A 27957-nucleotide genomic window follows, 5' to 3' on the forward strand; every position below is an offset into this window, starting at 1 on the left:
ACATTGTGGCATCATACAAACTAGGTGAATAACGCGCTCGGCTACGTAGGAAGAAAACGTGGAAGGAAACCGAAAAGGGAAAAAATGAGGGGAAAAAAGGAAAATTGAGAAAAAAAAGAAAGACGGCACCCCATGGCGGTGGACGCCACCGGGCGTTCCCACCGCCCGCGCCTATGCTTGGATGTCGCCTCCGTCCGTCTCGCTCCAGCCGTCGTTTGCGCTGACGCCTTGACACTAGCACCGTCGCCGCCGCCGCTGCCAATTCGACACCAGCGTCCGAATCCGCTACCCGCTCCATGCCGCCGCCCAGATCTGCCAACTGCTGCACCGCCTCGACGCCGCCGCCCGGATCCGCCGCCCGCCAATCCACCTCGACGTCGCTGGACCGGATCCGCCGCCCATTGCTTCGCCTCGACGTCACCGGCCTAGATCCGCCATCTGTGCCCTCCACGGCAGGCGGAGAGCGGCGCACTGAGGTGGCATGGGGAGTGTGACAGAACCACCAAAATTAAACCGGGCTAAGTGCGCTAACTATCATCTTAAGCGTTAATCAAGTTACCGCGCACTTAAAACGGTGTAATCCGACAACCTGTTGGGTTAAGGATCGAAAACACTGAAAGTCTCGCACGAAGGCGAGCACAGATGATTACAAGCAGACAAAAGTTTCCAAATTTAAATTACAATGCAGAGCTTTACAAAATAAGTTTGAAGTAATTATCCGAGTTCAACATGCAGCGGAAATTTAAATAGGAGCTCAGTTTGAAAACAACTATATCTACGCATTCGGGAGAATGTCACATCGAGCCCACCGACATGAGTCCTGGTTAGCTTCAACCAGCAGCAGCTATCTGAAAACATGGTGACAACAAACCCTCAGTATACTAATACTCAGCAAGACTTACCCGACTAGTGGTATATACTTAGCCGACTCCTAGACATGCAAAGCTGTTTGGCTCTGGAGTTATTTTGCTGAAAAGCTACTAATAGTGGATCCTTACTTTCAATATTTTAGCTCAAGTTTGTTGTACCAATACCAACCCAGTTTGCATAATCATCTAGAGCAAGCATGGTATATCATATTAACTTCCAAGAATACATAATCATATCTCAGATCATCACATTTCTATTTCCATTCCACTTCTTTACAACGATGTGACACAGTGACCAAGGCTCTCATATCCGTGAGTCACGGCGAATCGATCCGATTTAACCTTGCAAGGTAGACCTAACTCACACGACACATGCAAGCCACACCGGACCACACATGTCAACTGTTCTCATCATTACCACGACATCTGAACCACACCTGCCAAAACTCAGGTGAAGTGCCCCTCACGGCGAACTCCCAGAGATCCCGGAGGTGACATACTATCCAACACCCGCCTTCATGCCACGCCCAGAGTAGCAAGTAGCAATTCAAAATATCGTTGTAAATCAGGTCTACAACTTACCGGTTTCGACTACTTCCTACTTTCGGCATGTGATTAGTACTGTTCAATCCTCGATCAACAATGCTGTCGTGGTGTGCTAACCCACAGCCGGGTGGCGGAATGCACCCGTCTAAGCCCTAAGGGAGTATGAACTCGAGGGGTAGCTGCGCTTAGTTCGATCTCGATCTAGAACACAATGAACACCAGCGTTTAGAGTGGTTCGGGCCGCCGAAGCATAATACCCTACGTCCACTGAGTGTTGTATTGCTTGTGTCCGAGAGCTTGAGTTCTAGCGGGCGTGCTCTCCCTTTTATATGTCCAAGGGGAGCACATACACTGAGCGGGGCCCCGACATGTGGACCCGGCGATGTATTATAAACTACACTTTGGCCTTCAATGCCTCAGATCTGGAGATCTTGTCGTCGGCTTCCGTGCGTAGCTTCTGACCAGGAATGGTCTTGAGCTGTCCTGTCAGAGTAGAGTCTAGCCTCTACAGCCGCACGTCGAGGTCATGATGAAACGCCGAACTACTGGCTCAGTCCACTGTAGCAACGTGCACTGTTGTCCCAGTCAGTAGCTGGTCATCATGACTCGTCGCCCATGCGCGCGGCGCTGAGTCTTTAATGCTTGCCTTGGTAACTGACGAGCCGCCTCGGTAACTGGCGATCCACAGTGTGGACTGACAAAAGCTGCCCCGTGCCCAGAGGCAGCAGAGCCCGCCTCAACCACTCGCACTTAATGCGAGTGGGTGAGGGAGCTTCCAGTGGAAGGCTTGCGCCCGCGCCCGCGTCTGCGTGACACGTGGCGGCTCCGGACCCCTCCCAAGCAGCTAGCTGAGCCGAGAGCTCACGGGGGACCGGATAGGCACGTGGAGGTCCCGGACCCATCTGCGGGAGTCCGGGTCCGCGGTCACAGGTGCTGAGCATTTCCACCTTTGGGACACGTGGTGACACCGGACCCGTCCCCGAGCGGGAAGCGGGTCCGGGACCGTTGGTCCGGTGAGATGGAGTCGGACCCCAGGGGTCCGGCTGCTCAGCTCCTTAGGGCGTAGTTACGGATAACTACGCGAGTCTTGGCACAGTAGGAGTGGGTACCCCAGCTGCAGGGTACCGACAGAGGCTCCCGGCCCCGCCTCGGGAGAGGCAACGAACCCACAGGTGGGGCCACTACTGTGAGCAACTTGGCTGCTTCTGACGCCCAGCCGTGCGCGCCGCAAGGGTCTTGGCCTGCGTTGTCCATCCTTTGGGTCACCTGCTGCATCATCACGTTTGGACCTGCACATGACTCAAGGTGGATGCTTAGTAGCGTGCCCACAGGTCCCAAATCCTGTTGGCTGTAATCCTTTGAGATAGACAGCTAGGTTCAGTGACCGGAGCTCAAGCGGCCGGCCTTTAGGTTAAGAGAAAGTCCGGACCTCCAGGTTCCCAGTCCTAGGTACTACGGCACTTATTCACAGGAGGTGGTGCGTGCAGGCTTAGGGTACGGAACCAGGCTAACCGGCTATACGGCTCCGGACCTCCCCGGAGAATGAGTGCGCTTCCCTGAACCTGCAGGTTCCCAGAGGTCCGAACCCCTCTCTTCCATGAGGGATCTCGAGTTAAGTCACTAACTAGCCAACTCAATTCGGACCACAATCACCGCACAAGAGTAAGAAGCCACGTGGGGGTTAGCGCAAACAGAATGCGTAGACTGGAATTGGAATATAACATCCTTAGAGGCGAACTGAGAATAAACTTTTCCTTTATAACTAGATGTACATGAGATGTGCGATGTAAGCCAGAACACGGGTTTATGAGGACGGAGCTGTATGGACCTCCGGGCCCCCAGTCTTAGGTACTACGGTACTCGCCCTAGGGAGGTAGAGCATGCAGGCTTAGGGTACGGAACCAGGCTAAGCGGCTACACGGCTCCGGACCTCTCCGGGGGGTGAGTATGCTTCCCTGAACCTGGTTTGCAGAGGTCCGGACCCCTCCACGGGGGAGGCTCACCAGACTGGACCACACGGAAGTACTACCTAGTTATAAAGGAAAATGTTTTATTCCCTGCTGGGCCTCTAAGGGTAGGACTTACAGAGATGTAGAGTCGGGGGTGCGACCGGAGTCGGCTTAACGTCGGAGAGAGCCACCATATTCGGCTTAGTGCGACCGGAGTGGGCTTTTCGCCGGAATGGGCTTGGTGCGATCGGAGTCGGCTTTCTGCCGGAGCGGGCTTGGTGCGACCGGAGTCGGCTTTCCGTCGGAACGGGCTTGGTGCGACCGGAGTCGGCTTTTCGCCGGAGCGGGCTTGGTGCAACCGGAGTCGGCTTTCTGCCGGAGCGGGCTTGGTGCGACCGGAGTCGGCTTTCCGCCGGAGCAGGCTTCCTCACATGAGTGAGGTATGCTGCGAGCTGGGATTTGTCGCTCCGCCGCTCGCAGCTTGTGAGGGGGCCCTTGACGGGCGCCCTGACTCTCGCCGACGTGCAGCGCGCGCCGCTGCCGACGGTGGCTGCTCCACGGGCACGGTTGCCCCAGGCGCAGGAAGGCGAGAGGCGCGTGGCGCGGATGACATCACACCCTCCGTCATCTCCACGTCGTCGTCGTGGTGGGAGTGCTCAACCATCCGAACCATGGAGATGAGCAAGAGATGAACTAAAACTAGCTAAAGTGCCCCTATCTGGCGCGCCAAATGTCGTGGTGTGCTAACCCACAGCCAGGTGGCGGAATGCAACCCGCCTAAGCCCTAAGGGAGTATGAACTCGAGGGGTAGCTGCGCATAGTTCGATCTCGATCTAGAACACAATGAACACCAGCGTTTAGAGTGGTTCGGGCCGCCGAAGCGTAATACCCTACGTCCACTGAGTGTTGTATTGCTTGTGTCCGAGAGCTTGTGTCGTGGGCTTTTTGGGGGTACCCACAGCCGAGTGGCGGAATGCACCCGCCTAATCCCAAAGGGAAAGTACTCGGGAAAGTGCAAAGCGATTAGGCCGATCTAGCTTGGGGGCAAGAACGCAAGAACACACGGATTTAGAGTGGTTCGGGCCGCCGGAGCGTAATACCCTACATCCACTGTGTGATGTATTACTCTTAGTATGAATGAGTCTATATCTCTGCCCAGCCGGGCTTGAGTCCTTCTCTAGCGGGCGTCCCCCTTTTATAGTACAAGGAGGACGCGTACACAGGCGTCGGACCCCGACAGGTGGGCTCAACAAGGATGTATAATATACTACGTAGGAAGCTTCAATGGAGCTACAGCGGTTGAGAATCTCTTCTCGGATACGCTTCATTGCCCTGTAGACTCTCTGACCGAGGGGGGTTTCTCAACTGTCCCATCGGCGAGACGCCCGTTGGGGCAATGTAGCTTGCGGCATAGTCTGTCGAGGCTACCGTGTAGGCGTCATAATGGGCGAAGCTGAGCCGTCGCGTCCAATTGGCATAGTAGACTGATATCCGCGGCGTGGGCGGCGCCAGTGACTGCTCTGCGCTCCTTGGTAACACGCGACCAATAGTGCAACCTGGCAAAAGCCGCCTCGGGCTCTGCTGTGGCAGAGCGCACTTCCGCCTACCGCATTAAATGCAAAAGGTGGGCGTGGCTTCCAGTCGAAGCCATGCGGCCCCGCGCACGTGCCCGTACCTACGGACACGTGGCGGCTCCGGACCAGCCTCAGGTAGGGTGTCGGTTCCTCCCTGCTGAGGGGCCCGGGACCCGGCGGGAGTCCGGTACTCCCTGGGAGGTCCGGGGCCCCAGCTGTTTTGGCTGAGGGCTACCTCCTCCGGGACATGTGGCATCACCGGACCTTCCCCAAGCGGGGAGCGGATCCGGGGCCATTTGCCGGGTAAGTAGGGCTCCGGACCACAGGGGTCCGGCTGCTCGGTCGTCAGGGCATAGTTAAGGATAACTACGAGACTCTTGTCTAGACATAGCAAGAGGGGGTACCCCATTCCTATGGTACCGACAGCTTGAGTTCTAGCGGGCGTGCTCTCCATTTTATATGTTCAAGTGGAGCACATACACTAAGCGGGGCCCCGACATGTGGACCCAGAGATATATTATAAACTACACTTTGGCCTTCAATGCCTCAGATCCGGAGATCTTGTCGTCGGCTTCCGTGCGTCGTCGTCTCGCCAGGCGATGGAACGGGCGCGTTCTCCCACGCGAGCAGACGACTTCGGAGCCCCGTTGGAGGACGGCTCGTTGACAGCAGGGATCCGGTGATCCACCCTACGGTTTTCTGGAGAGCGCGGGAGGAAACGGTCGATGGCGAGTACCTGCCGACGGGTGCGCACGCCGCTCATCCGCCGGCCTTCGTCCATCCGACCGTCAAGCCTTGCCTGGGCGGATCTGGCCGTCGGCCACGGAGCCGCCGCCGCGCCCGCAATGGGTCACCTCCGCGCCGGCCGCCTGCCTCCTGCGCCGAGCTGCCTCCCCGCCCCGCCCGTCCCCGCGCCCGCCGAGCTGCCTCCCCATGCCAGCCGCATGCTGCCTCCCTGCGTCGGCCTCCATGAGATGGAGAGAGAGCGGCGCCATGAGATACAGAGATGATGGATGAGACAGCAAGAGGCGTGAGACAGTGGTGATTGGAGGGTTTTTTAACTATTTGCCATCCTTACGAACAGCACATGCTCGTTTGCCATCCTTCCAAATAAACCTAATTTTTTGCCATCCTACTGAACGCGAAGCTAACTATTTGCCAATTTTGCCGACGTGGCATGCCAAGTCAGCTGGCCAGCATGGAGCGGGCATGCGAAAAGACCATCTACCCCTACCTTATCTCAGATGTCTCCCATGTCCTATCTCTACGACTGGTGGGACCCACCCATCTTCTCCCACCTCCCTCTTCTTCCTTTCAGCGCCGGAACGCGCCGCCCTTGCCGAGGACCTTGAGGACTAGCTCCGCTCGAACCGCAGCACCGGAGGGGGTGCCCTCGACGTGCGACGCGCCGCCGCCATCCCGCCGCACCCCAGCACCGGAGGGGGGGGGGGCTCTCGACGTGCGCGACACGAAGCTCGACGCGCCGCCGAACCCCAGCGCCGGAGGGGGGCCTCGACGTGCGCGGCGCGGAGCTCGATGCGCTGCCGCTGTCCGCCGCACCCCAGCACCGGAGGGGGGCTCGACGTGGAGATCGACGCGCCGCCGCCGCCGCCCGCCGCACCACAACACCGGAGGGAGAGGGGGGCCTCGATGCGCGCGCGGCAGCTGGCGCGGGGGACAGCGCCGCCCACCGCGCCGCCGTCGCTGTCGGCAAGCAGCCTGCCGCCGACGCCGCCCTTCCTGCGATCCTCCCCACGCCCGCTCCCGCGTGGTCCGGGCTCGGGATGGCGTCCGCGGATGCTCCGCTCGCCGCCGCCACTCTCCGAGGCCAGCAGGCTGACGCCGCTCTCGCCGCGGCCCTCCTCGCCGCCAAATCGGAGGCTTCGGTGGCCCAGGAGCGGGTTCGCGTGGCTGCCCTCGCTTGGGAGCGCGAGCGTGCCACGGCCGATGCTCTCGCCCTCCGGGTAGCCGAGGAGCACTACTTCCGCGTCTCCTCCGGCCAGCTGCCCGTCGTCCCCGAGCACGGCGCTTCTTCCTCCCACCAGGCCCCGCCCGCTGGATCTGGACCCCGGCAGGACCCGACCGACCTCATGGTCGCCCAGCTCCACCTCCAGGCCGCCGGCGTCCAGAACATTAGGGCCCTGGTCACCGTCCTCCTCGACCCCACGTCCTCATACGGACGCTGACGGGACCAGGTCCTCCTCACCCTCCGCCGCTACGCCCTCGACAACCACGTCCCCGTTGACTCGCCGATCGAGGCGCGGGACGTGGTATGGCTGCGCCTCGATAGCGTCGCCATGTCCTGGATCTTTGGGACCATCTCCCTAGATCTTCAGGACCTCGTCAGGACCCACGGCGGCACCGTTCGACAGGCCTGGCTGGCGCTAGAGGGGTAGTTCCTCGGCAACGCTGAGTTCCGCGCTCTCCAGCTCGACGCCAGCTTCCGCACCTTCGAGCAGGGGGACCTCTCCGTCGGTGAGTTCTGCCGGTGGATGAAGAGCATGGCTGATGCTCTTCACGACCTCGGGTGTTCGGTGTCCGATCAGGTCTTGGTGCTCAATGTCGTGCGAGGCCTGAGCAGCACCTATGACCACCTGAAGACATGGATCACCCGCCAGAGGCCCTTCCCCTCCTTCCTGCAGGTCCGGGACGATCTCGCCCTAGAGGAGATCACTAGGGGTCTCGCGCCCGGATCGTCCTCGTCCACCCCCACCGCGCTCGTTGCTACTCCACCGGCTTCCTCCGCCGCTCCTGCCACCTCCCTCCTTGGTGCTGCTCCCGCCGGGCAGACCGGAGGTGGTGGGGGGCGTGGACGTCGTCGGCGGCGGGGGGGGGGGGGGGGACGGGGTGGTGGTGGTACTGTGGCCCTGCTTCTGGGGGTACCGGTACTGGTGGGGGTCGTCGAGGCGTGCCGACCCCGGCTCCTGCTCCCGCCCCTGCCCTTGGAGGTACGCCCTGACCATCCTTCAGCAACCCATGGTCAGGGCGCATCTCGATGTGGCCCTTCCAGGGTCCGGGTGGTGGGCCTCATCCTCAGCTCCAGCCGGCGGACATGTGCACCGGTGCGGATCCCCTCTTCGCACCATCCTGGACCCCGCCCGCTCAGCCCAGCCAGCAGCCGACCTGGCCTGGGGGTTGGGACCAGGCCGCTCTGGCGCAGTCCTTCAGCACCATGGGACTGACGCCGCCGGTCAGCACCGAGTGGATCGCCGACTCGGGTGCCTCCTTCCACACCACCTAGATGCCGGTATCCTCTCCTCTGTCCGACCCCCACACCCCTCTTGTCCTTCTTCCATCATGGTTGGTGATGGGTCTTATCTTCCTGTCACCGCCGTGGGTTCTGCTCCTGGCTCTTTTCGTCTTCCAATGTCCTTGTTGCTCATCAGATGGTTCACAACCTTCTTTCCATTTGCCAGTTTACTGCTGACAATTTTTGTTCCATTGAATTTGACTCTTCTGGTCTTATTGTGAAGGATTTGGCTTCCCGGCGTCCGCTCCTCCGATGTGACAGCTCGGGGCCCTTTACACCCTTCGACTTCCTGCTTCCGCTGCTCCGCCTTCGACTTCTTCTTCGTTTGCTACGTTTGCCGTGACGCCGTCTTCCACCACCTGGCATCGCCGGCTTGGTCACCCCGGCCGCGATGTTTTGGCTAGGCTTAGTCGTAGTACCGATGTTCCATGTACTAGGACTCCTTCTAAGCACCTTTGTCATGCGTGCCAGTTAGGTCGTCATGTCAGACATCATTTTTCTTCGTCTTCTTCGCATGCTGCGCATGCCTTCGATCTTGTTCACTGTGATCTGTGGACATCTCCTGTACTCAGCATGTCGGGTTATAAATATTATCTGGTGGTGGTTGATGATGTTTCTCATTATTCTTGGACTTTTTCTTTGCGCGCCAAGTCTGAGACCTTCCCCACCCTCCTCCACTTCTTTGCCTGGGTGTCCACTCAGTTCGGCCTCACCATTAAGGCCGTCCAGTGTGACAACATGCGTGAGTTCGATAACTCCACCCCCCGTTCCTTCTTCCTCTCTCGGAGTGTTCAGCTGCGTATGTCTTGTCCGTATACCTCTCCTCAGAACGGCAAGGCTGAGCGGATGATTCGCATGACGAACGACGTCGTTCGCACCCTTCTGATCCAGGCCTCTCTGCCCCCGCGCTTCTGGGCTGAGAGCCTTCACACCGCCACCTACTTGCTTAACCGCCTTCCCTTCACTACTTCTCCTGCTCCCACTCCACACCACGCTCTTTTCGGTACCCCTCCTCGCTGCGACCACCTTCGGGTCTTCGAGTGTGCATGTTACCCTAACATCTCCGCCACTACTTCTCACAACCTGGCGCCCCGCTCGACTCGTTGTGTGTTTCTTGGTTACTCCCCTGACCACAAGGGGTACCGATGCTTTGACCTCACCTCTCGCCGCGTCCTGATCTCCCGACACGTCGTGTTTGATGAGTCGGATTTCCCCTACTCCACCTCCTCCACACCTTCTCCTGACCCCGAGCTGGAGTCGCTGTTTTTGACTGACCCGGTGGTTCAGCCACCTTTACCTGTCTGTCCTTTCCCTGTAGGTTTTCCCGATGCACCGGCACCGCTTCCGGTGATCCCTACTGCGCCCAGTGCGGCCCCGGTGCCCGCTGTCGCACCACGCGCGGCCCCAGGACCTCCTGTCGTGCCGTGCGCGGCCCCGAGGTCCCCTGCTGTGCCAAGCGTGGCCCCGATGCCTCCCCTTGCACCTGCGCGGTACGATCAGCCGGTGCAGGTGTACCAGCGTCGTTCGGCGTCGGCACCGGCGCCGCCGCAGTACGCTCAGCCGGTGTAGGTGTACTGGCGTCGTTCGGCGCCGACACCGGCGCCGCCGCCGGCTCCGGAGGCCCCAGCGACGCCTACACCGGAGCCGTCGCCGCCGCCGCCTCCACCGCCTCGCTCTCGTGTCGAGCTGGCAGTGTACCACCCACCAGTCATCCATCGGGATCCTCGACATATCCATCCCATGGTGACTTGGCGGATGGCGTCTCAGGCCGCGACTCTCTCCGCCACCAGGGGGAGCCGCGGGTCTCTCCGGTACCCTCCTCTGTTTGCGATGCCCTGGCGGATCCTCATTGGCGTCACGCGATGTAAGATGAGTACGCAGCTCTTCTTGCTAACCAGACGTGGGACCTCGTGCCGCGTCCGTTTGGTTGCAATGTGGTCACAGGCAAGTGGATCTGGACGCATAAGCGTCGGGCTGACGGCACACTAGAGCGCTACAAGACTCGTTGGGTTCTCCGGGGTTTCACCCAGCGGCCTGGTGTGGACTATGATGAGACCTTCAGTCTAGTGGTGAAGCCTGCTACTGTGCGCACGGTCCTCTCGCTTGCGCTCTCTCGCTCTTGGCCTGTGCACTAGTTGGATGTGAAGAATGCGTTTCTTCATGGCACTCTGTCAGAGATAGTCTACTGCTCTCAGCCGGCAGGATTTGTGGACTCCAGTCGTCCGGACATGGTCTGCCGGTTCAACAAGTCTCTCTATGGTATGAAGCAGGCTCCTCGGGCTTGGTATTCTCGGTTCGCCACGTTCTTGCTGACATTGGGGTTCACCGAGGCCAAGTCTGACACATCTCTCTTCATCTACCGCCGTGGGGATGAGATTACCTATCTGCTACTCTATGTCGATGACATTGTGCTCACAGCTTCCAGTCAGCAGTTGCTTCAGCGCGTTGTCTCCTCTCTGCAGCAGGAGTTTGCTATGAAGAATCTTGGCCAGCTCCACCACTTCTTGGGCGTCACTGTTGAGTCTCGCCCGTCTGGCCTCCTCCTTCACCAGCGGCAGTATGCCCTCGATATTCTGGAGCGGGCTGAGATGACTGATTGCAAGCCCTGCTCCACTCCTGTCGACACTCAGGCGAAGCTGTCTGCTGATTTGGGGATCCTGTGGCTGATCCTACTGCCTACCGGAGTCTGGCCGGTGCCTTGCAGTACCTCACCTTCACCAGGCCGGATCTCACCTACGCTGTTCAGCAGGTCTGTCTCCATATGCATGATCCCCGAGAGTCACACCTTGCTGCGCTGAAGCGTCTCCTCCGCTACGTCCGTGGCACTGTGGACCTCAGCCTGATCCTCCTCCGCTCGTCCTCTGCTGAGCTGGTTGTCTACACCGACGCTGACTGGGCTGGCTGTTCGGACACTCGCCGCTCCACTTCCGGCTACGCCGTCTTCCTGGGCGGCAACTTGGTCTCCTGGTCGTCCAAGCGGCAGCCGGTTGTCTCCCGCTCCAGTGCCGATGCGGAGTACCGGGCTGTTGCTAACGGCATGGCGGAGACGTCCTGGCTACGACAGCTCTTGGCAAAGCTCCACAGCCCACTCGCCAAGAGCACGCTAGTCTACTGCGATAACGTCAGTGCCATGTATCTCTCCACCAACCCCGTTCAGCATCAGCGGACGAAGCAAGTGGAGATCGACTTGCACTTCGTTCGCGACAGGGTCGCTATCGGCGATGTTCGGGTCCTCCATGTCCTGACCACCTCCCAGTTTGCTAACATCTTCACCAAGGTCTCCCCTCCTCGACTTTCTCGGAGTTTCGCTCCAGCCTCAACGTAGCAGGTGGCTAGTTGTGCCTGCAGGGGGGTGTTTGCCCTGTGTGTGCTTTTTTTATTGTCCAGTCTTGAATACCGCTGCGCCGGTAGTTCAGACTGCGGGGGAGGGGGAGGGTTGGTTTATGTGTGAGTGGCCTTATGGCCCATGTATAGAGGCCCATCTAGAGGCTCATGTATAGGTTCCATATTATCCACCTTTCTAGGGTTGGAGGAATAGACACAATTATTCTCTCCAATACATTAACTTAGAGGGGTATCCAGGGCACCTATCATCGCGAAGGGCTATTGCCCATTGCTGCTAGGTTCGGCTTGTATTTCGCCCGCCTCACTGATGCTGCTGGTGGCCTCGAACTTCGGCCCTTGCAGCTGCCTCTTCACCAAGGCGGTGTAGATGCCGTCGCGGGCGAGGAGCTCGTAGTGCGTGCCTCTCTCCACAATTTGGCCGTCGGAGATGACGGCGACGGTGTCGGCACTCTTCACGGTCGAGAGCCGGTGAGCTATCACTAGAACGGTTCTCCCTTTCATCAACGAGTCCATTGCGTCCTGTGACAAGTAGGGAAACAAGAGCACTGTAGTAAGGGTGCTGTTTGGTTCTGGCTGGAATCAGCAGTTCAGCTGTTCAGGAGATGAGAAGTGCTTACCTGGACAAGATATTCGCTCTCGGCGTCCAGGGCACTGGTAGCCTCATCCAGGAGAAGCACTCGTGGGTTCATAAGCAAAGCTCTCGCGATAGCGATCCTCTGCTTCTGCCCGCCAGATAACCTGATCCCTCGTTCGCCAACTACGGTCTTGTATTGGTCCGGAAAGCTGCATATGAAGTTGTGTGCGTTCGCCATTTTCTGCATCATAAAGATAGTTGATAAGGATGTAAAATCCTGCAGTCATGCAATAGTTTTCTGAATGCAGATACTTACCGCTGCGCTCTCAACATCAGCAAAGTTAGCTTTGCCCTCTAATCCATAAGCAATGTTCTCTTCGATGGTGCAGTTAAAGAGTGTAGGCTCCTGACTGACTATGCTTACCTGAAATCAGTCAGTAAACATTAGGAAACATAAGGACCTTCTCTGAACTCAGTGAATATCCATATTAATAACTGTACTTGTAATTGTAATTGCCAGAAAAATAATCTCAGGGAGTCAGGGTTTGCAGCGCAGTGCTCATATAATATAGAACCTTTTCAAGGGCTTTCCTTTAATTCCTACAAATTATCAATTTACTTGTTGATTTGTAACAAATTGTCTGAAAAAAATGAAAGAAACATTGTTTAAAAAAAAAATAAAACACAATAAGTATGGAATTTTTTATGTTAAAATTGGCCACGTGATAATTAAACAAAATTTACTGAAAATAGAAACCTATAGGTTCTCTTAACCTCACAGTTAAAATAGCTACAGATTTAGATAGGTAGGCTGCTTGTTTTTAATCCCAACATTGCATAGTACAGACAATAGAAAACTAAGCACCCATTACAAGATACATTTGAACAGCTGCTGACAGTCCTGGTTACAATTCAGAACCAAAGTCTAGTTTCACTTTTTCCAGTTCACCAAACTCCAGACAAGCGCTATTCCAAATTATCAGTTACATTAGCCAGAATTACTGGATTCACCAGAGTCCAGACTGTTAGGTGGAACAGCTAATTATAATTTTGGCACGAATGAAAGGATCTAACTTGCATATAGACAGTTCAGGACAATATTCTATCATCAGTGATCAGTATTCTGAACCTTGAAACATAGCTTAGGTAAAATAATCTTTTCCACCATATGACTTGAAATAATCTTTCCCACATGACAAAAATAGTTGCATGTCATACCTTGTTGTGAAGATATTTATGCGAAATTTCTACCAAGGGTACTCCATTAAGCAAGATCCTTCCCTTTAGAGGGTCATAAAACCGTTCAATCAAATTTGCTATTGTGGTCTGCAAAAGATAATGTTGCAATTGAGGCTGCAGTTTGAGTACACTTTGTACAATTACATTAAGACAAAGCGTGTCATGTAACTATCACATGGACAAAAAAATCCTTACTTTACCACCACCACTTGGCCCGACAAGTGCGACCTTTGAACCCGGGGCTAACTTCAGTGTTATTCCCTGCAATATTGTTGACAGCAGGCATAAGCATAACTACAATGGTCACCATGCAAGTACTGGACGAAAAGTGTATGTTGTGATATTGATAAGGCTTGTAAATGACTGTATACTGTACTCTGTTATGAAACATGTAGGCTTTATTTTACAAGTAGATCTAATAATAGCACCAAGTGGCCACAAACATCCTTGCTGTGTCTGACAAGGGGGCTGTCCCACTTATCACTGCCAGATTTACATTGGATCTCCTTTAATTAATAATTTATGCTTAAACCAAAAATGAAATATCTGTCATTCTAAAAAAATCCCATATGCATCAATCAAAGCAGTGTTTTAAACAAAACTAAGTTCACTTTTTTTTGTTAACATCGCAATGTGAATTCATGCATATCACTGCATTTTTTTCCTTTTGGAGTGAGAATGGTAGAGCTCTGCCTACAGCCCTAGTTAAAGTAGACAGAATACTGAAATAGTATGAAACAGGCTTGACATTGGCCAGCACCAACTGGGTTTCACAAAAGAGCAATCACCTAGGAACACAGAGGAACGAATTACAACAAAACAAAATGAGAGAAAACATGATGAAAAGGAATAACCTTTTGTTTTGGAAAAGAGAGCCCACTAATATGGTAATCATGGAAAAGCCCACAAGAATATGGACGATAACTGATGCAAGTTTGGGTCGTTGTTTCTCTTTCAGACGTACATTATTTACACATAAGGGAAGAAAATGTCAAATCTGGTAAATATCCATGTCAGTTGCACAGTATTCTGGAAAATACCTTAAGAATCATATGACTAGGCCGAGAAGGATATGAAAACCAGACATCATCAAGCTCAACTTCCCCATCTTTCTCACTAAAAAAAAGGAATCATCAATATTAAAGGTGCTGCGTGCTGCTATTGAATAAGTACAACCACTCCAGAAAACTGATAAAGAAACTAACTTTATCGGACATTTGTCCCCAGAGTTTGGCATCGAGGAAACACGGTCCAGAAGTTGAAAAACTCTACGGCTTGCACCAGAGGCTTTCATTACAGTTGTGTATAGTCCTGACAAGGCAGATACTGACGAACCAACTGTGTACATACAAGGAATTGAATTGTTCGTAAATATCAATAAACTATAAACGATACATGTAAAACCAAACGAGCCACCCTGTGTACATGATGAATATTGTGGAATTTTATATTTACAGATACAAAATCAAGCATGAAGCATGATGCTAGGTTCAATATAAATACTGTTGATGCGAAAAGTACCTGTAAGGCTGTATAAGATGAATGATGTGAGAGAACCAGTTGTCATGTAACCATTGATGGTCAAATTGGCACCATAAATAACAACAATAACCACTGACAGGGTTGATGCTGCATTAAGCCCTCCAGAAAACAAGCCAACAACTTTCTACAAAAAAGAAAAACATGAATTGAATTAGACCATTAAATTATGGAATGTGGTTCTATTTTACACAAACGGTTGGGAACTCACAGCTTGCTTGAGACCAAGTTTAAGCGTCTCCTCTACTTTTTCACCATAGCGTGAAGTCTCGTGAGATTCCTGAGCAAAGGATCTTACCGTGCGAATGGCACCAAATGATTCCTGAATGGTAGTATAGACTTATCAGGGCATAAATACAAAGAAACAACGGTTCTGTTATATGCTTACAGTTAGAACTGAAAACACCAATTTGATTGTTTTTGGTGACAGTGCCCAAATAAAGAGTTCGGAGAAAACCTCCTCCTCAAATGCTCATTAACAAATCACAAGCCACAAGATGCTCTGGTATACAAACCTCAGCTATGGATGAGGCTACAGCTGCAGCAGCTTGTGTTTGATGTGAAAGCTCACGAAGAAATCGTCCAAATCTACGCACAGCAACTGATATAACCGGGACAATTACAAGTGCCAGCACTGCGCAGATAGTAATCAATGAGATTTCCCTGTTCAAATTACAGTGGGTTTAAAAAAATTAAAGAAAATGCTCAAAGAAATGTTGATGATTTGATGGTATCACATGCCCAGCCATGTTCCTTTCTGAAGTTCAGCCAAGCATATAAAGATTCTGTGCATTAAGCCTCCCAAAGCAGAACAAAATGCCAATGAATTCTATATATATATAGTACAAACATATTACTTACATGTTAACTTCCACGAAGTTGAAAACATAAAACCAAGACCAATAGCTGTAGTAGTGATATTGCGCAGTGCCTCTGATAAGTTGGTTGTAGCAGCATTCTTTATTATCTGTGTATCTTCAGAAAGCCTGCTTAAGAGCTCTCCGGTCCTAGTCACATCAAAAAACGCTATTTCCTGTGGTGGCATAAGTCTAGAGAGTATGAGTGATCCTGGGTGCAGGACTATAAGTGCTAAATTTTGTACAAAACAGACTTGCTTGCCTGGTTTATGAGATGACTGAACAAGTCCTTCCTAAGTCGAGCGACTACTCTCTCACTAGCAGAATTGAATAGCCATGCCCGAAGAGCCGTGCAAACTGAACTGAAACAGGGTAAGAGATGATGTTTAACTATTCAAGGCATCCACCAAAGAGTTAACTTGGTATGTTACATAATCATACTCCATTTTCTAAATGAGAGTGTATGTAGAAAAGAAAACATGGTTTAATCAGTGCAAAGTAAGGTTGCAGCATAACTCGATCCACTAAACATAAAGTGAAACAAAAAGAAGCTCATAAGGTTGAAGTACAGAGCATAGTCACAGGATTCGGGGTCGATGCCTCGTCCCTCGACCCGGGAACGTCGTTCCGATTCGAGGGTCGGGGTCGAAGAGGGTCAGTGTCCCATTCAAGGTTGGATCGTGTCCTGGTTTGAAAGGGGTCACAGCCCCATTGCTAGCAGATTTAATTGTGATAAGGAGGTTAAAACAGTGGATTGGTGTGATTTTTGTTAGACAATGAGCTGGGTACGTGTAGCATGGTCTAAATGTACTCTTTTATATGTTTCTTATATGCTTGTGCAGATTAGTTTCTTCATTAGTAGCATATATATAGTTTTTGTCTTTATCGACCCGAAGATATGGACCCCGATGAATCAGGGTCGCGTCCCACATAATAATTTATCGTTACATAGATGTATACCCCCTTCGTACCATAATTTTATAAAGTGACGACCCTCGACCCCGTTCCTCGACCTGGTCGACCCAGGAACTTTGTGACTATGGTACAGAGCATTTAATAATGATTTTCAAAGTAAATTTTTTGAAGAAAGAAAGATACCCGACTACAACGATTATCACAATGTACAAGATTGTGCCCTTCACGTCCTCCAAGGCTTGAGCCTTATCTTCTGGGCGCCGAACATCTCTTGACACAATGTCAATTATCTTGCCACCATATTTCGGCTGTAGGACACCACAAAGATGATCCATCCATTACAACATGAAAAGAATGTTTGATGACCATGTTGTTTGAGAATGATGAAAATAGCAATTGCCCAAAAGGTGGTTGTATTTTACTCGTACCACTGAACACTGATTCATACTAACAACAGAGTCGACTTATTTCAAACTAATTAAGACTCGTTAAGTCGTAGTAGTAGCTGAATTTTAATCAACATACATGCTAATTGCTAATAGAGGAACCAGAGCTCTGCACGCAGTGCTCAGCATTCATGAAGACAGGAAAGGCTTATTCAGCAGGTATCCTTTCTTTTCAAAAAAGTTAACAAAAAAAAACTGTTAGCAGCAATAATATTTTTTTTGTAACAAGTTTCAGGTACCTACAACGAGAATGTTGCTGAGGGAGGCTACAAGCAGCGCTATGGTGGCGAGGACCAGCTTCCCGGTGTCATGCTTGGCCTGCAGACCCGTGCTCACGCGATCAGCACGAGCAACCTCAGCACAAGAGACAGAGATAAAAATCCAAGGCAGCAGGGCTCACTCACCAACTTGATAACTCGACAGAACCCGACGTTCGCTGGCTGAGATAATTCCAATTTTGACGATGAAAAAGACAACAAGAGAGAGGGGAAGGTTAATCAGCTGGTTTGTGCGCGGCCGCGCGGGGGCGGAAGAGAGCGAGGGGTTTGCAGGGCGGGGCTGGGCGCCGAACCTGGACGTTGCTGCCCTCCTCCAGGTCGGAGAGCGCCCTCGACGTCTCCTGCACGCACCAGCGCATGCAATCAGAAACCAAATTCGAATAGCAAGCCGCCGCCGCGCTGCGAGGCGGAGAGGGGGAGAGATAGAGCGTCCACCCCGTCGCCGAGGAGGGGGACGCGGTTGGCCTTGGGCGCCGTCTTGATGCGCATGTTCTTCCCCATCGCCGCCGCCCCCTCGGTCTGCGCGCGGAAGTGGGGGGGGGGGGGGGACGAACGAGGGTGGAGTGAGGTGAGGTGAGGTGAGCCGCGGGACAGGGGGAGACGACGAGACGAGACAGACGAGAGGACCTGCTTTTGTTGTTGCGTAGCGCCGTGCCCGTGCCCGTGCCCGTGCCGCGCCGCGCCGCGGGGCGGTTGCTGCCGCTGCCGCTGGTCTGGTGGTCGCGAACTCGCGATCACAGGGCGAGAGGGCAGCAGGGAGGGGAGGGGAGGGGAGGGGGGAGGCAGCGCGCGTACGGCCAAGGCCAACGACCCGGGCCGCGGACGCGACTGGGACAGGCGCTAGCGCAACCGCCAGTGTAGGACAACGTGCGCGATCCGGCGTGCCCACCTGGCAAATTATCAGGCTTGAAGGGCTGATTGGTTGGTTAGCTGGGGGATCTGCGGCTTGATCATTGGGCGTCAGGACTCGAGACCCATGTCGCACAGGAATCTACCTACCTCAATGCCCCTTTTTTTTTAATGGAGTACAGCTAGGCGCGCAACACACTTGCACTCGGATTACCCTGCTGGCCTGCAACATCCACGTGATGCACTTTACCTAGTATGTGTCGTGCATCTTTATCTACTGACGGTCTGACGCACAAACACGCTCATGCAAGCGGGCACATACAGTTACTACGCAATTTCCATCTCGAACTAATTAGTCCCGGTTTAGTTCCCACCCCATAAACCCGTAAACACAAAAAACCGTCATATCGAATGTTTTGACACATGTATGGAGTACTAAATGAAGTCTATTTACAAAATTTTTTACATAGATGAGCTGTAAATCGCGAGACGAATCTAATGAGCCTACTTAATCCATGATTTGCAACAGTGATACTACAGTAATCATCCACTAATTATTGATTAATCATGGATTAATTAGTATCATTAGATTCGTCTCGCGATTTACAACCCATCTGTGCAAAAAAATTTGTAAATAGACTTCATTTAGTACTTCAAATTAGTAAGATTCCAACGCAAATTTTTTTTGCGTTGGTAGCAGCATTACTGATGCACATCAGTCACGTCACTTGCCCCATCATCCCATCATCTCCCCCTCTCTCGCGCACACACAGCTCGGTGATTGGCAATTGACATCTGCGTTTGGTATTGGGCATGCTCAAGTGTGAGTTATGCCAGCTGTGGTTCAGTGGGACGTGGCATCATTAGATCCCAGGATGTCACATCTAGCTGACTAGCATTGAGGTATGGGCGGCCGGCTGATTTGGTGCTTCCTGTGTGCTAGTACCAATTTTGTGTACGTGGAACGTGCTTGGCTCACAGAATCGTGGAGTACTTGGCAACCTAGATGGATAGAGATGGTCAGGACACTACTTCCTCCATCCTAAAATATAAGACATTTTGCTTTGTTCTAAGTTAAAATAGTCAAAGTTTCACTAAATTTATAGAGATAAATATTAACATTTAACACATCAAATAAGTAGGTTATGAAAATATATATCATAATAGATCTAATTATTCCCATTCAATATTTAAAATATTAGTGTTTTTCTATAAATTTAGTTAAACTTAGAACAATTTAATTTAGGACAAATCAAAATATCTTACGTTTCAGAAAATGAGTATTTCAGTACCTGACCGGGAGGAGTATTTCAGTTTCCGACCGGCCTCAACCGGAGCAGGCGTGAGCGTGCATCAACAAGAACCACACCGTTCACAACACATGCTGCGCGGCTACAAGCACCGGCACCTGTGACGACGAGAAGCACGCCATAAGAAAGCAGGTGTGGGGAGGCAGCAAAATATCACGCCTTGCAAGAATTTGAAGAGTCAACATAACTGATGAAGAGGTACGGAGTGCGAACTAGCAAAAGCGACGGATCGCACAAAAAAAAAAAGAAAAAAGAAGAAGAGGTACTAGGTAAAAAGGCAACCATCGAACACAATTTCAAACATAGAACTCGATGCTGTTTATTTCGACCTATCAATTAGTAGATCTATTTATTCGGATGGATGACAGTTGCCTTGTTGAAGCCCCAGAACCAAAGTACAGATCGGCACCGCAAAATTTGATTAGCCAAAATCGATGCACGGTCTCTACATACACGGACCACTGAAACACCTAGAGGCTATTAACACGCGTCAAAAATTTCTATTTTCCAGAAGAGAATTCACAGCTTCCAGTCACCAAGCACCACAAAATTCAACGTAGGCTCCATCTGCGTTACACCCCGCGGTTCGCACCATTCCTCATGCCTGCTTTCGATCCTGGTCCTCCACCCCGAGCAGGTCATTGTCCACCATGGGAAGCCATGTTCACCCTTGGCTCCCAGACGCGCTTCAGAACTCCCAAGGTCATTGTCAGGCTTGTAGCCTTCACTCATGCGCGTCTACAACCTCAGTATGGTTCGAAGTGTATCACAAAGATTTTGTATCGTCTGCTGTTCTTGTGTTGCTTGTGAATCTTGTAGAGGCATGTCCTCGTAGCAGCTATAGAAAACAATGCAGATAAGCTATTAACTTCAGTCATATTGCGAAAAAAATAAAAACTAGAAAAACAGAGTTGTCCAAATAAACACACGTTTTATGGTAAGCTAGAGCTTGGGCCAGGTTCATCAATGTGGGGCATGTCGTTAATCTGTGGTGCACGCCAGGGGGAAGAGAGACCTAATGTAACCAAATCCAGTATTAGAGTCAGTATCACTTTGCAAGTGTTTATTAAAAAGATTCAGCAGCATACTTCATTTTGCCCTTTGCGTCCTTTCTTTGCCTGCCCATCACCACTGAACAGCTCCTTAACTGCCTCCAAGGCATCATTTGTACTTGACCCAGCCAGGCCATTTCCTGCTTCATTTTCTGACACTAGAGCTAGCGGTGAAATGTCAATCGCCTTGAGGAATGGTATAGGCACAGTGTTGCCGGCAGCATATATTGACCAGAGCTACAAATGAAAAGGAAAATTCATAGGACACTGGAAAATTAGACATGGGGCTCAAAGGGGAAGGAGGGCAATTATAAAATCTGAAATACTTTAAACCTCAAAAAAAATCTGAAATACTTTAGCCTGGTTCAGTTATAAGAAAAGTAGTTTATGTGATTATGTATGAGCACAAAGCATATACCTTATCCTGAACAGAAAATGCTTTATGGCTTGGGCTGCTATTCAACTTAGTCGTCGTGTTGGCAAAACCTGGTGATGGGCCAATTTGACTATCATGGCGTCGCATAGTCCCCTCTGCACTCATATGCTTCTTCACAGTTCCAGTTGAAGTTGTGATTGCTTTTGGTTCCTGTATGTCAAGATGATCATCTAGATCCCGATCTCTATTGGCATCACTATCAGCTGCATTCTCCGCCCTACCAAAATACCATGCATGAGATTTCCGATGGGGTAGATAATAAGTTTCCATTGTGATGTTTTGTATGTCTGGATATATAATTTCTGTTCATCGTACCAAAACTTCGAAATGAGTTCGGCTCTCTTTGGATCATGTGTGAAAGAACTGATGCTACCCAGGCCTGGAATGAACTCAGTTTTTGGGAAAATGGGTGATTCTGCCACATCGTCGCCATCTTCAGAATGAACTATCATTGTACCGAAATCACCTATAAGGGAAATAATTAACTGGCTGTTTCAAGGGTAACAGCACAAGATAATAACTCATGAAACTGAACTATATTTATAAGCATCCCATTTAAGGAACAACACACTAACCTGACCACCAAGATAACCAGAGAATCCCCTAATCAGCTATTTTAATAGAAGCGAGTATTATGACTTACGAGCGTGCCAAAGAAAAATGTTGTATTCAATTGATATTACAGTTGCTCGACAAAAAGATTCACAAGAAATAGGAAACGGTGATCATGTCAGTTTAGCAATCATCACTAGCATCTCGAGTGAGCAAATGGAACTGTTGAAGAAAGACTACATGCAGAGGAAAATAACAAATCTCAATTGTTTTAAGAAATCGATGTATAAGCAACATAAAGAACGATAGCGATGTACTAGACTTATCATTACCTGCCTGACCATCATTATATGTTGTGTGTTTCATGTGTTGCTGAGAGTTCGCAGGAACAGTTTCCCCAAAGTCTTCATTTATTCGAACAGTTGCATCTAGCATTGTCTGCAGACATCAAAGCCAATTCTACAGAGTTGAGCGGATACCATAATAACCAATCAAATGCAGATGAAAGTATAAGAGAATGTGGCATACGTCGTCAGGGCCATCCAGCTGGTCTTGTGCAGCAAGTGTGGCTCTAATCTTCTTGGCATCCTTGATCTTTGCCAACATTTTTGAAGCTCCAGTATTGCACTTCTCAATAAATTTGTGCTGCAGAGGGAATTTGAAAAAAAAATACAATAATTAGTAAATATATAAATAAGAGATAATGAAAATGCACATTAAAAGTCACCCCTGAGCATGAATTACCTTCAGCATCTCACTTGCAGCAGGCCGAAGTCTTGGATCTTTTGTTAGACACTTTGCAATAAAATCATGGAAGAGGAGAGACCTGATGGGTAGGATAGTAAGAACATAGGCGAACTGATGCTCAAAACTATTGTCTTATGTTTAATCTTTTGATGTTTTTTTACTAAAGAAAAAACTTAATAGATCATTATGACAAGTGTTAGTGTCTGTGATAAATGATAAAATCAAATTTGGTAGCCTATAATTGCAACTCTTTCAGAAAAGATTTCTTTATGCTCTAAATAAGTCAGGAGTCCCAACGTTAAGTCTCATACCTGTCAACTAGTCTGGCGTTTTTAAAGCCTACAAAGGTTAAATGGATAGAATCTGCCAGCTTCTTGGACCAAGCACTAAGCAAACAAGTTCTTGAATGATCACAAAGAGAACTGGCTGGAACTTCCATCAAGCTATATACCTAGACGGAGCAACTATCTCATATAATTCAGGTCAAAGTGGTAAATTTAAGACAAGCGACACAACTGCTGCTGATCATAGCAAAAAAGCTAAGTTGACTATAGAAGCCCACAGAAGAGGAAGGAGATGGGATAACATGATAAGAACACAGTTAATAGAAAGGCAGCATGTATTTCTGCTCACTCATAAGTTTTCTCACTTTCTATACTTTATCTTCAAGTCATCAAGATATAATATGGCCCAAATACACACACAAAAAAAGGAGTAACATATGATGGGCAAATGGTACTGACAGACAATTGATTAAAGCATCAGTTTTCAATCCCAGAAAAAGCTTGTTTGGATGAGTGTGCCTCTAATTTCACACAGTTGCTTATGTTCATATCAATTTCATTGCAGATCAAAAGAAACCTGGGCCAGAATCCTTTTGTCTAGGCACTTAACAATCTGAGATGTGACGGGCCTATCCCCTATTCAAGTGAAATAGATGATTAGAAACCACTTACCACTTCTCCTTATCCTCCAGCATTGGTGCAGGCTCGCTAGATATCATGAAGATAACCTGAAATAAGGGAGGGAAAGAGAGTTAATCGATGCATCAAGCTAGATGAAGATGGCATAATAGATTGGTAAGTATTTATCTAGACAAAGTAAAGAAACATATGCAAAATTGCAAAGTAAAGAGACAAGAGCACAGTACACAAAAGTTCAAAGCAGCTTTAGACTTATAGCTACATTAACTGCAGAAACTAGCAAGCACTGAGAAACATTGCACGTACTCTCATTGGATGCACAGTGGATCTTGGTGGCATGCCCTACAGTAAGAGATACAAAAGAAATATGAAAACAATAGCACGTCATCACATAAAATAAAAAATTGTACCACAAAAGAAAGAATCAAAGAATACTGTCTACCTCTGCCATCTCAATTGCAGATACACCTAATGCCCAAACATCTACCTGGGCCAAAAGACAAGACCATAAGGTTACCTTTGTTATGATAGATCGATAGGACAAACTAAAGAAAGAATCCAACAGTCAATAGTAAGCAGTATATTGTTGTTTTAAAGGCTTAGTTATTAGGTACGGAGTAGTAACCAGTAAGTTTTTGTCACTTGAGAAACCATCAAGAGGCAATGAAAAGAAAAGATTTCCAAGTTTCTGCAAGGGTTCTATAATATTCATTCACTGGATGCAGTGAGTCCCGATGCCCTTGCAGCTACATGTAACTTTCTTCTGCCATATGTAAAATCTTCACACCCAAAGGAATATTTTTTTTAAAAAAAACCCTACTTACTGAAAAAAAATCCAAGTATCCAAAGTCCTACAGTAGAATGCCAAAATCCATTAATTAATAATACTTCTAAAATGAACAATTTTGTAGCTATATACTGTAGAGGGTATGAGATGATACCTTTCCATCATAACGACTTTCTTGGATGACCTCTGGCGCCATCCAATGTGGAGTACCAATGAACTGCAAGTATAAACATGAAGCATCAAGTTATGGAAATTATTATGCCACATAAATCTATATTCCTCGCAAAAAAAGCACTGATTTTTTTTTTGGGGGGGGGGCAAATTTCATTCAAGAGTAAATTTAGTGGCCAGTTGTGCAACTATAGAATTGTTTTGCAGTAAACTTGGGAGTTTTATCCATGCATTTTGGTTGAAGTATGTTTGCCCCCCAACAACAGAGACATCCAAGATACTATGCATGTATGATGAGTTTCATGTGGTCCGTCATGACTCATGAGGGATCCAGTCTCAGCTTTTGTATGCTTGCAGAAAACAATGAATACCATTTAGAACAGATACTAACTATTGTCAGCACGCTATGCGCCAAATATGGGATGTAGAATGAATCATTTTGGGTTCCTCGCATCTAGGTATGGCCATGGTTGGCAACTAGAGAGTGCAGCAGTCTAGCAGGGGTAGAAGAGAAAATAGAAGCCTTGGGCGCAGTTGAAGAAGGGAGTAGATTGATTTCTTTCTTGTTAGATTTCAATAAAATTATATAGCCAACCCTTTTACAGCACTACATGAAAGAACCTTCCTAGGGCTGTAACTTGGACCTTCAGTAGTTCTCTATCCTGACTTTCCTAACTCATGACTCAATTTAACTCCCCTCCCAACCTGATTTGCACTTCCTCTGCATCAACTCTTCCTCAAGCGCCAAACGGAGTCCGCAACCCATAAAAGATGACAAAACAAGAAATTAGCTCAGGACCATCCCAGAGGTATAATTTGGAAAGTGCCATCCATAGCGAAGATGACATGTTAGGCTGCATGCCGAATGTCAATAAGACAGTAGCACATTGGATGGTATGTCCCAACTTGGCAACTTTTGCGATGGTACTGATTTTCGCAGAACTGTTGGCTGGATATGTTACTGTCACAGTAACCCTCTACTACCTCCCATAGCTAGCAACTTGCCAGTTTGCACCCAGCAGTATGAACAGAAGAAATGTTGAGTGGTCCTGCACCAAGTGTGCTGCTGGTCGTTCATGATGTCAAGGAAGAGGCACAGTTGGAGCATGGCAGGAGTGAAGGGGATTAAGGTTTTGCTTCAGTGACGAGAGTGTTCAGTTGGTCCTTGGTCGTTTTCTTAACTTATTGTGGCATGAATGTAATGAGATGGATGCAAGGGCGTGGGTGGGTGTGCTATAATTGAACCTTTTTTCTAATCTTACTACAATGACGTGCAATTCTCTTGCGTATTCGAGACAAAAGAAAAATCTGAGTTGGGATCGTGGGTGAATTCAAGTGGGGATTAAGCAAGCTCATAAGAGGTCATCAACAAAGTATTTGCTTTGAAGAACAGAAGGAAGTACCAACGATTGAGGCAGCACATAGTATACTTTCCCTTTTTTTCATTTTTAACCTAATTGAACAAATGCAGTTGAATAAAATTCAACATAAATAGTCTGGATGTTGGAGTTATCATTTCCAATACAAACTTGTTTCCAAGTTTTCCACCAAAGTAGCATTTATATTAAAGAACTATGAATAAGCACAAATGCAGGCTCTTATTCTAAGCTTGCATCTTTCACTTCATGTTATGTTACATTGATGTAATGGTTCTGGAACTTTCGATTTGAAGTAGTAAATCAAACATTGTTAAGAATACCGTGTTGCGCTTTGACATGGTTCTTGTCAGCTGGGCAGCTACACCAAAATCACCTGTTTGAAGCATTGTCATTGTGGTACACCATGCCGAATTCACAAGTCAGGACATACAGAAATATCAAGCCGTAATAAATTAAATTAAGAAATAACAGAAAAGAACTGTACTTACCCAGCTTCACCTCGCCTTGCTCAGTTAGAAGAATGTTGCCACCTTTAATGTCTCTATGAACTTTAAAAATCGAGTGCAAGTAAGCAAGACCCTGGAGAAGAAAATATCCAGGCAAAATTAAGTATCTGAAAGCATTTGACTACCCCATATATAATACTTTTAAACTGGTGACTAAGGGTGTTGCGACATAAATAGCAAATCTCATAGTTAGGTGATACGATAATTTAACTCCACATGCAACCGTGTTAGAAGAACAATACCTTTAGTGCTTCTCTACATATGTAAGCTATCTGGGATTCATCAAGAGGCTCCTCTGTGATGCCTATCAAGTCAGCGACACTTCCACCGCCACAATACTCCATAATTATCTACAAGTGGAGAATCAGATTCACATCAAGCTTGTTTCATAAGTTGATAAGTAAGAAAATGTCACAAAGATGGACATTTATCAGGTTATTTGATTATACCCATAGGTATTCCTCTCCTTGATAACTTCCAAAGTAGCGGACAACATTTGGATGGCTGCATTGCTGCAGCATCTCAATTTCTCCCCGTATGTCTTCATATCCTTCTTCCTGAAGACAAAAGGTAGAAACTTAGACTTTGGAAACAGGCAAGTGCTCAGACAACAGAGAGCTTCAAATTTATGAAGTTCTATCACAATTTAAGCCCATGCAAACTAAATGCTCACAACAAAGCAATATGGATGCTAGATTGTCACTGGTGGCCTTTAGAATCTATACAGAACTTTGTTACAGAAACTAACCCCTTCTGTTAAGGAGATGATCTTGACAGCCACAAGTTCCTGAGTTCTAAGATCCCTTGCTTTGTACACTGCACCATATGAACCTTTCCCTGCATTCCCAATTGAATGTTGCATTATGGAAACAGCTCGAAGCTTCAGGCATTCTACAAATAGAGATATCAAAGCAATGAAATACTAATTCCAAAGCAAGAGTTGTACCGAGTTCATGGAGCAGCTCGTACTTGGTGGAAGGATCCTCCCTGGTAATGCTGTCTGGCACTGAGCTCACCGATGGCTTCCGCCTTGAATTTTGCTGTTGTTGTTGCTGCATCAGAGGCGACGGCTGCCGGAGCTCTTCCGACTGCTCCACCTCTTGACTCCAGAAAGAGGACCCGAACCCCCCGCCGCCGCCAGTGACAACCTCATGGGGACTGGAGCCCCCGCTGGTGTGACGAATGAAGGTGCCAGAGAACGACTCGTGGGGGCTCGACGGGCTCCCTGTCCGGCGGGTGAATGTGCTGGAGACGGAATCGCGGGGGCTCGACGGGCTGCCCGTCCGGCGGATGAATGTGCCGGAGATGGGCTCGCGAGGGCTGGACGAGCCACCCGAGCGACGGATGAATGTGCCGGAGGCGGACTCACGTGGGCCGGAGGAGGCGACCCCTGAGCGTGTGGTGGAGTGAACGACGAAGGTCGAGTAGGGGTCATCCTCGGCGGCGCGGGGGCTGGAGCGCCGCAGATCCAGGAACGGGGATCGGGCGGAGGCCGGAGCGCCGCGCTTGACGACGACGGTGGCGGAGAGGGAAGCGTCGTCGGGGTCGGATGAGTAGGGGTCCTCATCGTCGTCGAAAGAGGCACCGCCGAAGTCCTTGGGGAGGCGCTGGAGGAGCGGTGGCAGCGAGGAGGGGTCCTCCTCGTCCTCGTCCTCCGCACCCGCGGCGGGCCCCCCGCGGCCGCGGGGGTCGTCGTCTTCGTCGTCACCGTGGACAACAAAGGTTGAGTAGACGTCGGGCTTCCTGGCGCGCGACCACGGCGAGCGCGGGGTGAAGGCCATGGCGTTGGCGTGCCACACGAGGTGGGAGGAGGACGGGGAAGAGGTGCTCGTCGGAAATGGCAAATGGGGAATTTTTTTTAGTT

General features: G+C 49.8%; 2 protein-coding genes across 2 annotated transcripts; both read right to left on the reverse strand.

The window, feature by feature from the left end:
- Positions 1-646: 646 nt before the first annotated feature.
- On the reverse strand, positions 647-17972 carry LOC120690064 (ABC transporter B family member 25). Its single transcript, XM_039972581.1, has 18 exons — positions 17817-17972; positions 17675-17722; positions 17508-17543; positions 17347-17421; positions 16841-16965; positions 16005-16104; positions 15747-15918; positions 15401-15519; positions 15097-15207; positions 14868-15012; positions 14552-14684; positions 14387-14462; positions 13542-13607; positions 13326-13433; positions 12424-12531; positions 12151-12348; positions 11776-12052; positions 647-848 (listed from the first exon to the last, which is right to left on the reverse strand). The coding sequence occupies exons 1-17, from the start codon at positions 17880-17882 to the stop codon at positions 11792-11794; spliced, it is 1947 nt and encodes a 648-aa protein (XP_039828515.1). The 5' UTR covers positions 17883-17972; the 3' UTR covers positions 647-848; positions 11776-11791.
- Positions 17973-19834: 1862 nt separating this feature from the next.
- Positions 19835-27953, reverse strand: LOC120690063 (serine/threonine-protein kinase STE20-like). The gene is made up of 18 exons (XM_039972580.1): positions 27040-27953; positions 26842-26930; positions 26543-26650; positions 26336-26443; positions 26076-26166; positions 25908-25960; positions 24192-24254; positions 23693-23737; positions 23557-23592; positions 23284-23339; positions 22325-22406; positions 22109-22225; positions 21913-22018; positions 21344-21494; positions 21011-21245; positions 20629-20829; positions 20470-20555; positions 19835-20378 (listed from the first exon to the last, which is right to left on the reverse strand). The coding sequence occupies exons 1-18, from the start codon at positions 27872-27874 to the stop codon at positions 20279-20281; spliced, it is 2562 nt and encodes an 853-aa protein (XP_039828514.1). The 5' UTR covers positions 27875-27953; the 3' UTR covers positions 19835-20278.
- Positions 27954-27957: the final 4 nt, after the last annotated feature.

Source organism: Panicum virgatum, chromosome 9N (assembly GCF_016808335.1).
Source record: "Panicum virgatum strain AP13 chromosome 9N, P.virgatum_v5, whole genome shotgun sequence".
NCBI classification, from domain to species: domain Eukaryota; kingdom Viridiplantae; phylum Streptophyta; class Magnoliopsida; order Poales; family Poaceae; genus Panicum; species Panicum virgatum.

Coding starts and splice junctions, on each gene's coding strand:
- LOC120690063 (XM_039972580.1), bottom strand. CDS start 27,874: ATGGCCTTCACCCCGCGCTCGCCGTGGTCGCGCGCCAGGAAGCCCGAC. Junction 26,444..26,542: donor AAGGAGAGGAATACCTATGG/GTATAATCAAAT, acceptor CTCCACTTGTAG/ATAATTATGGAGTATTGTGG. Junction 24,255..25,907: donor CCATGTCAAAGCGCAACACG/GTATTCTTAACA, acceptor TTATACTTGCAG/TTCATTGGTACTCCACATTG.
- LOC120690064 (XM_039972581.1), bottom strand. CDS start 17,882: ATGGGGAAGAACATGCGCATCAAGACGGCGCCCAAGGCCAACCGCGTC. Junction 16,966..17,346: donor CCCTCAGCAACATTCTCGTT/GTAGGTACCTGA, acceptor GGTGTCCTACAG/CCGAAATATGGTGGCAAGAT. Junction 14,685..14,867: donor CATCTTATACAGCCTTACAG/GTACTTTTCGCA, acceptor GTATGTACACAG/TTGGTTCGTCAGTATCTGCC.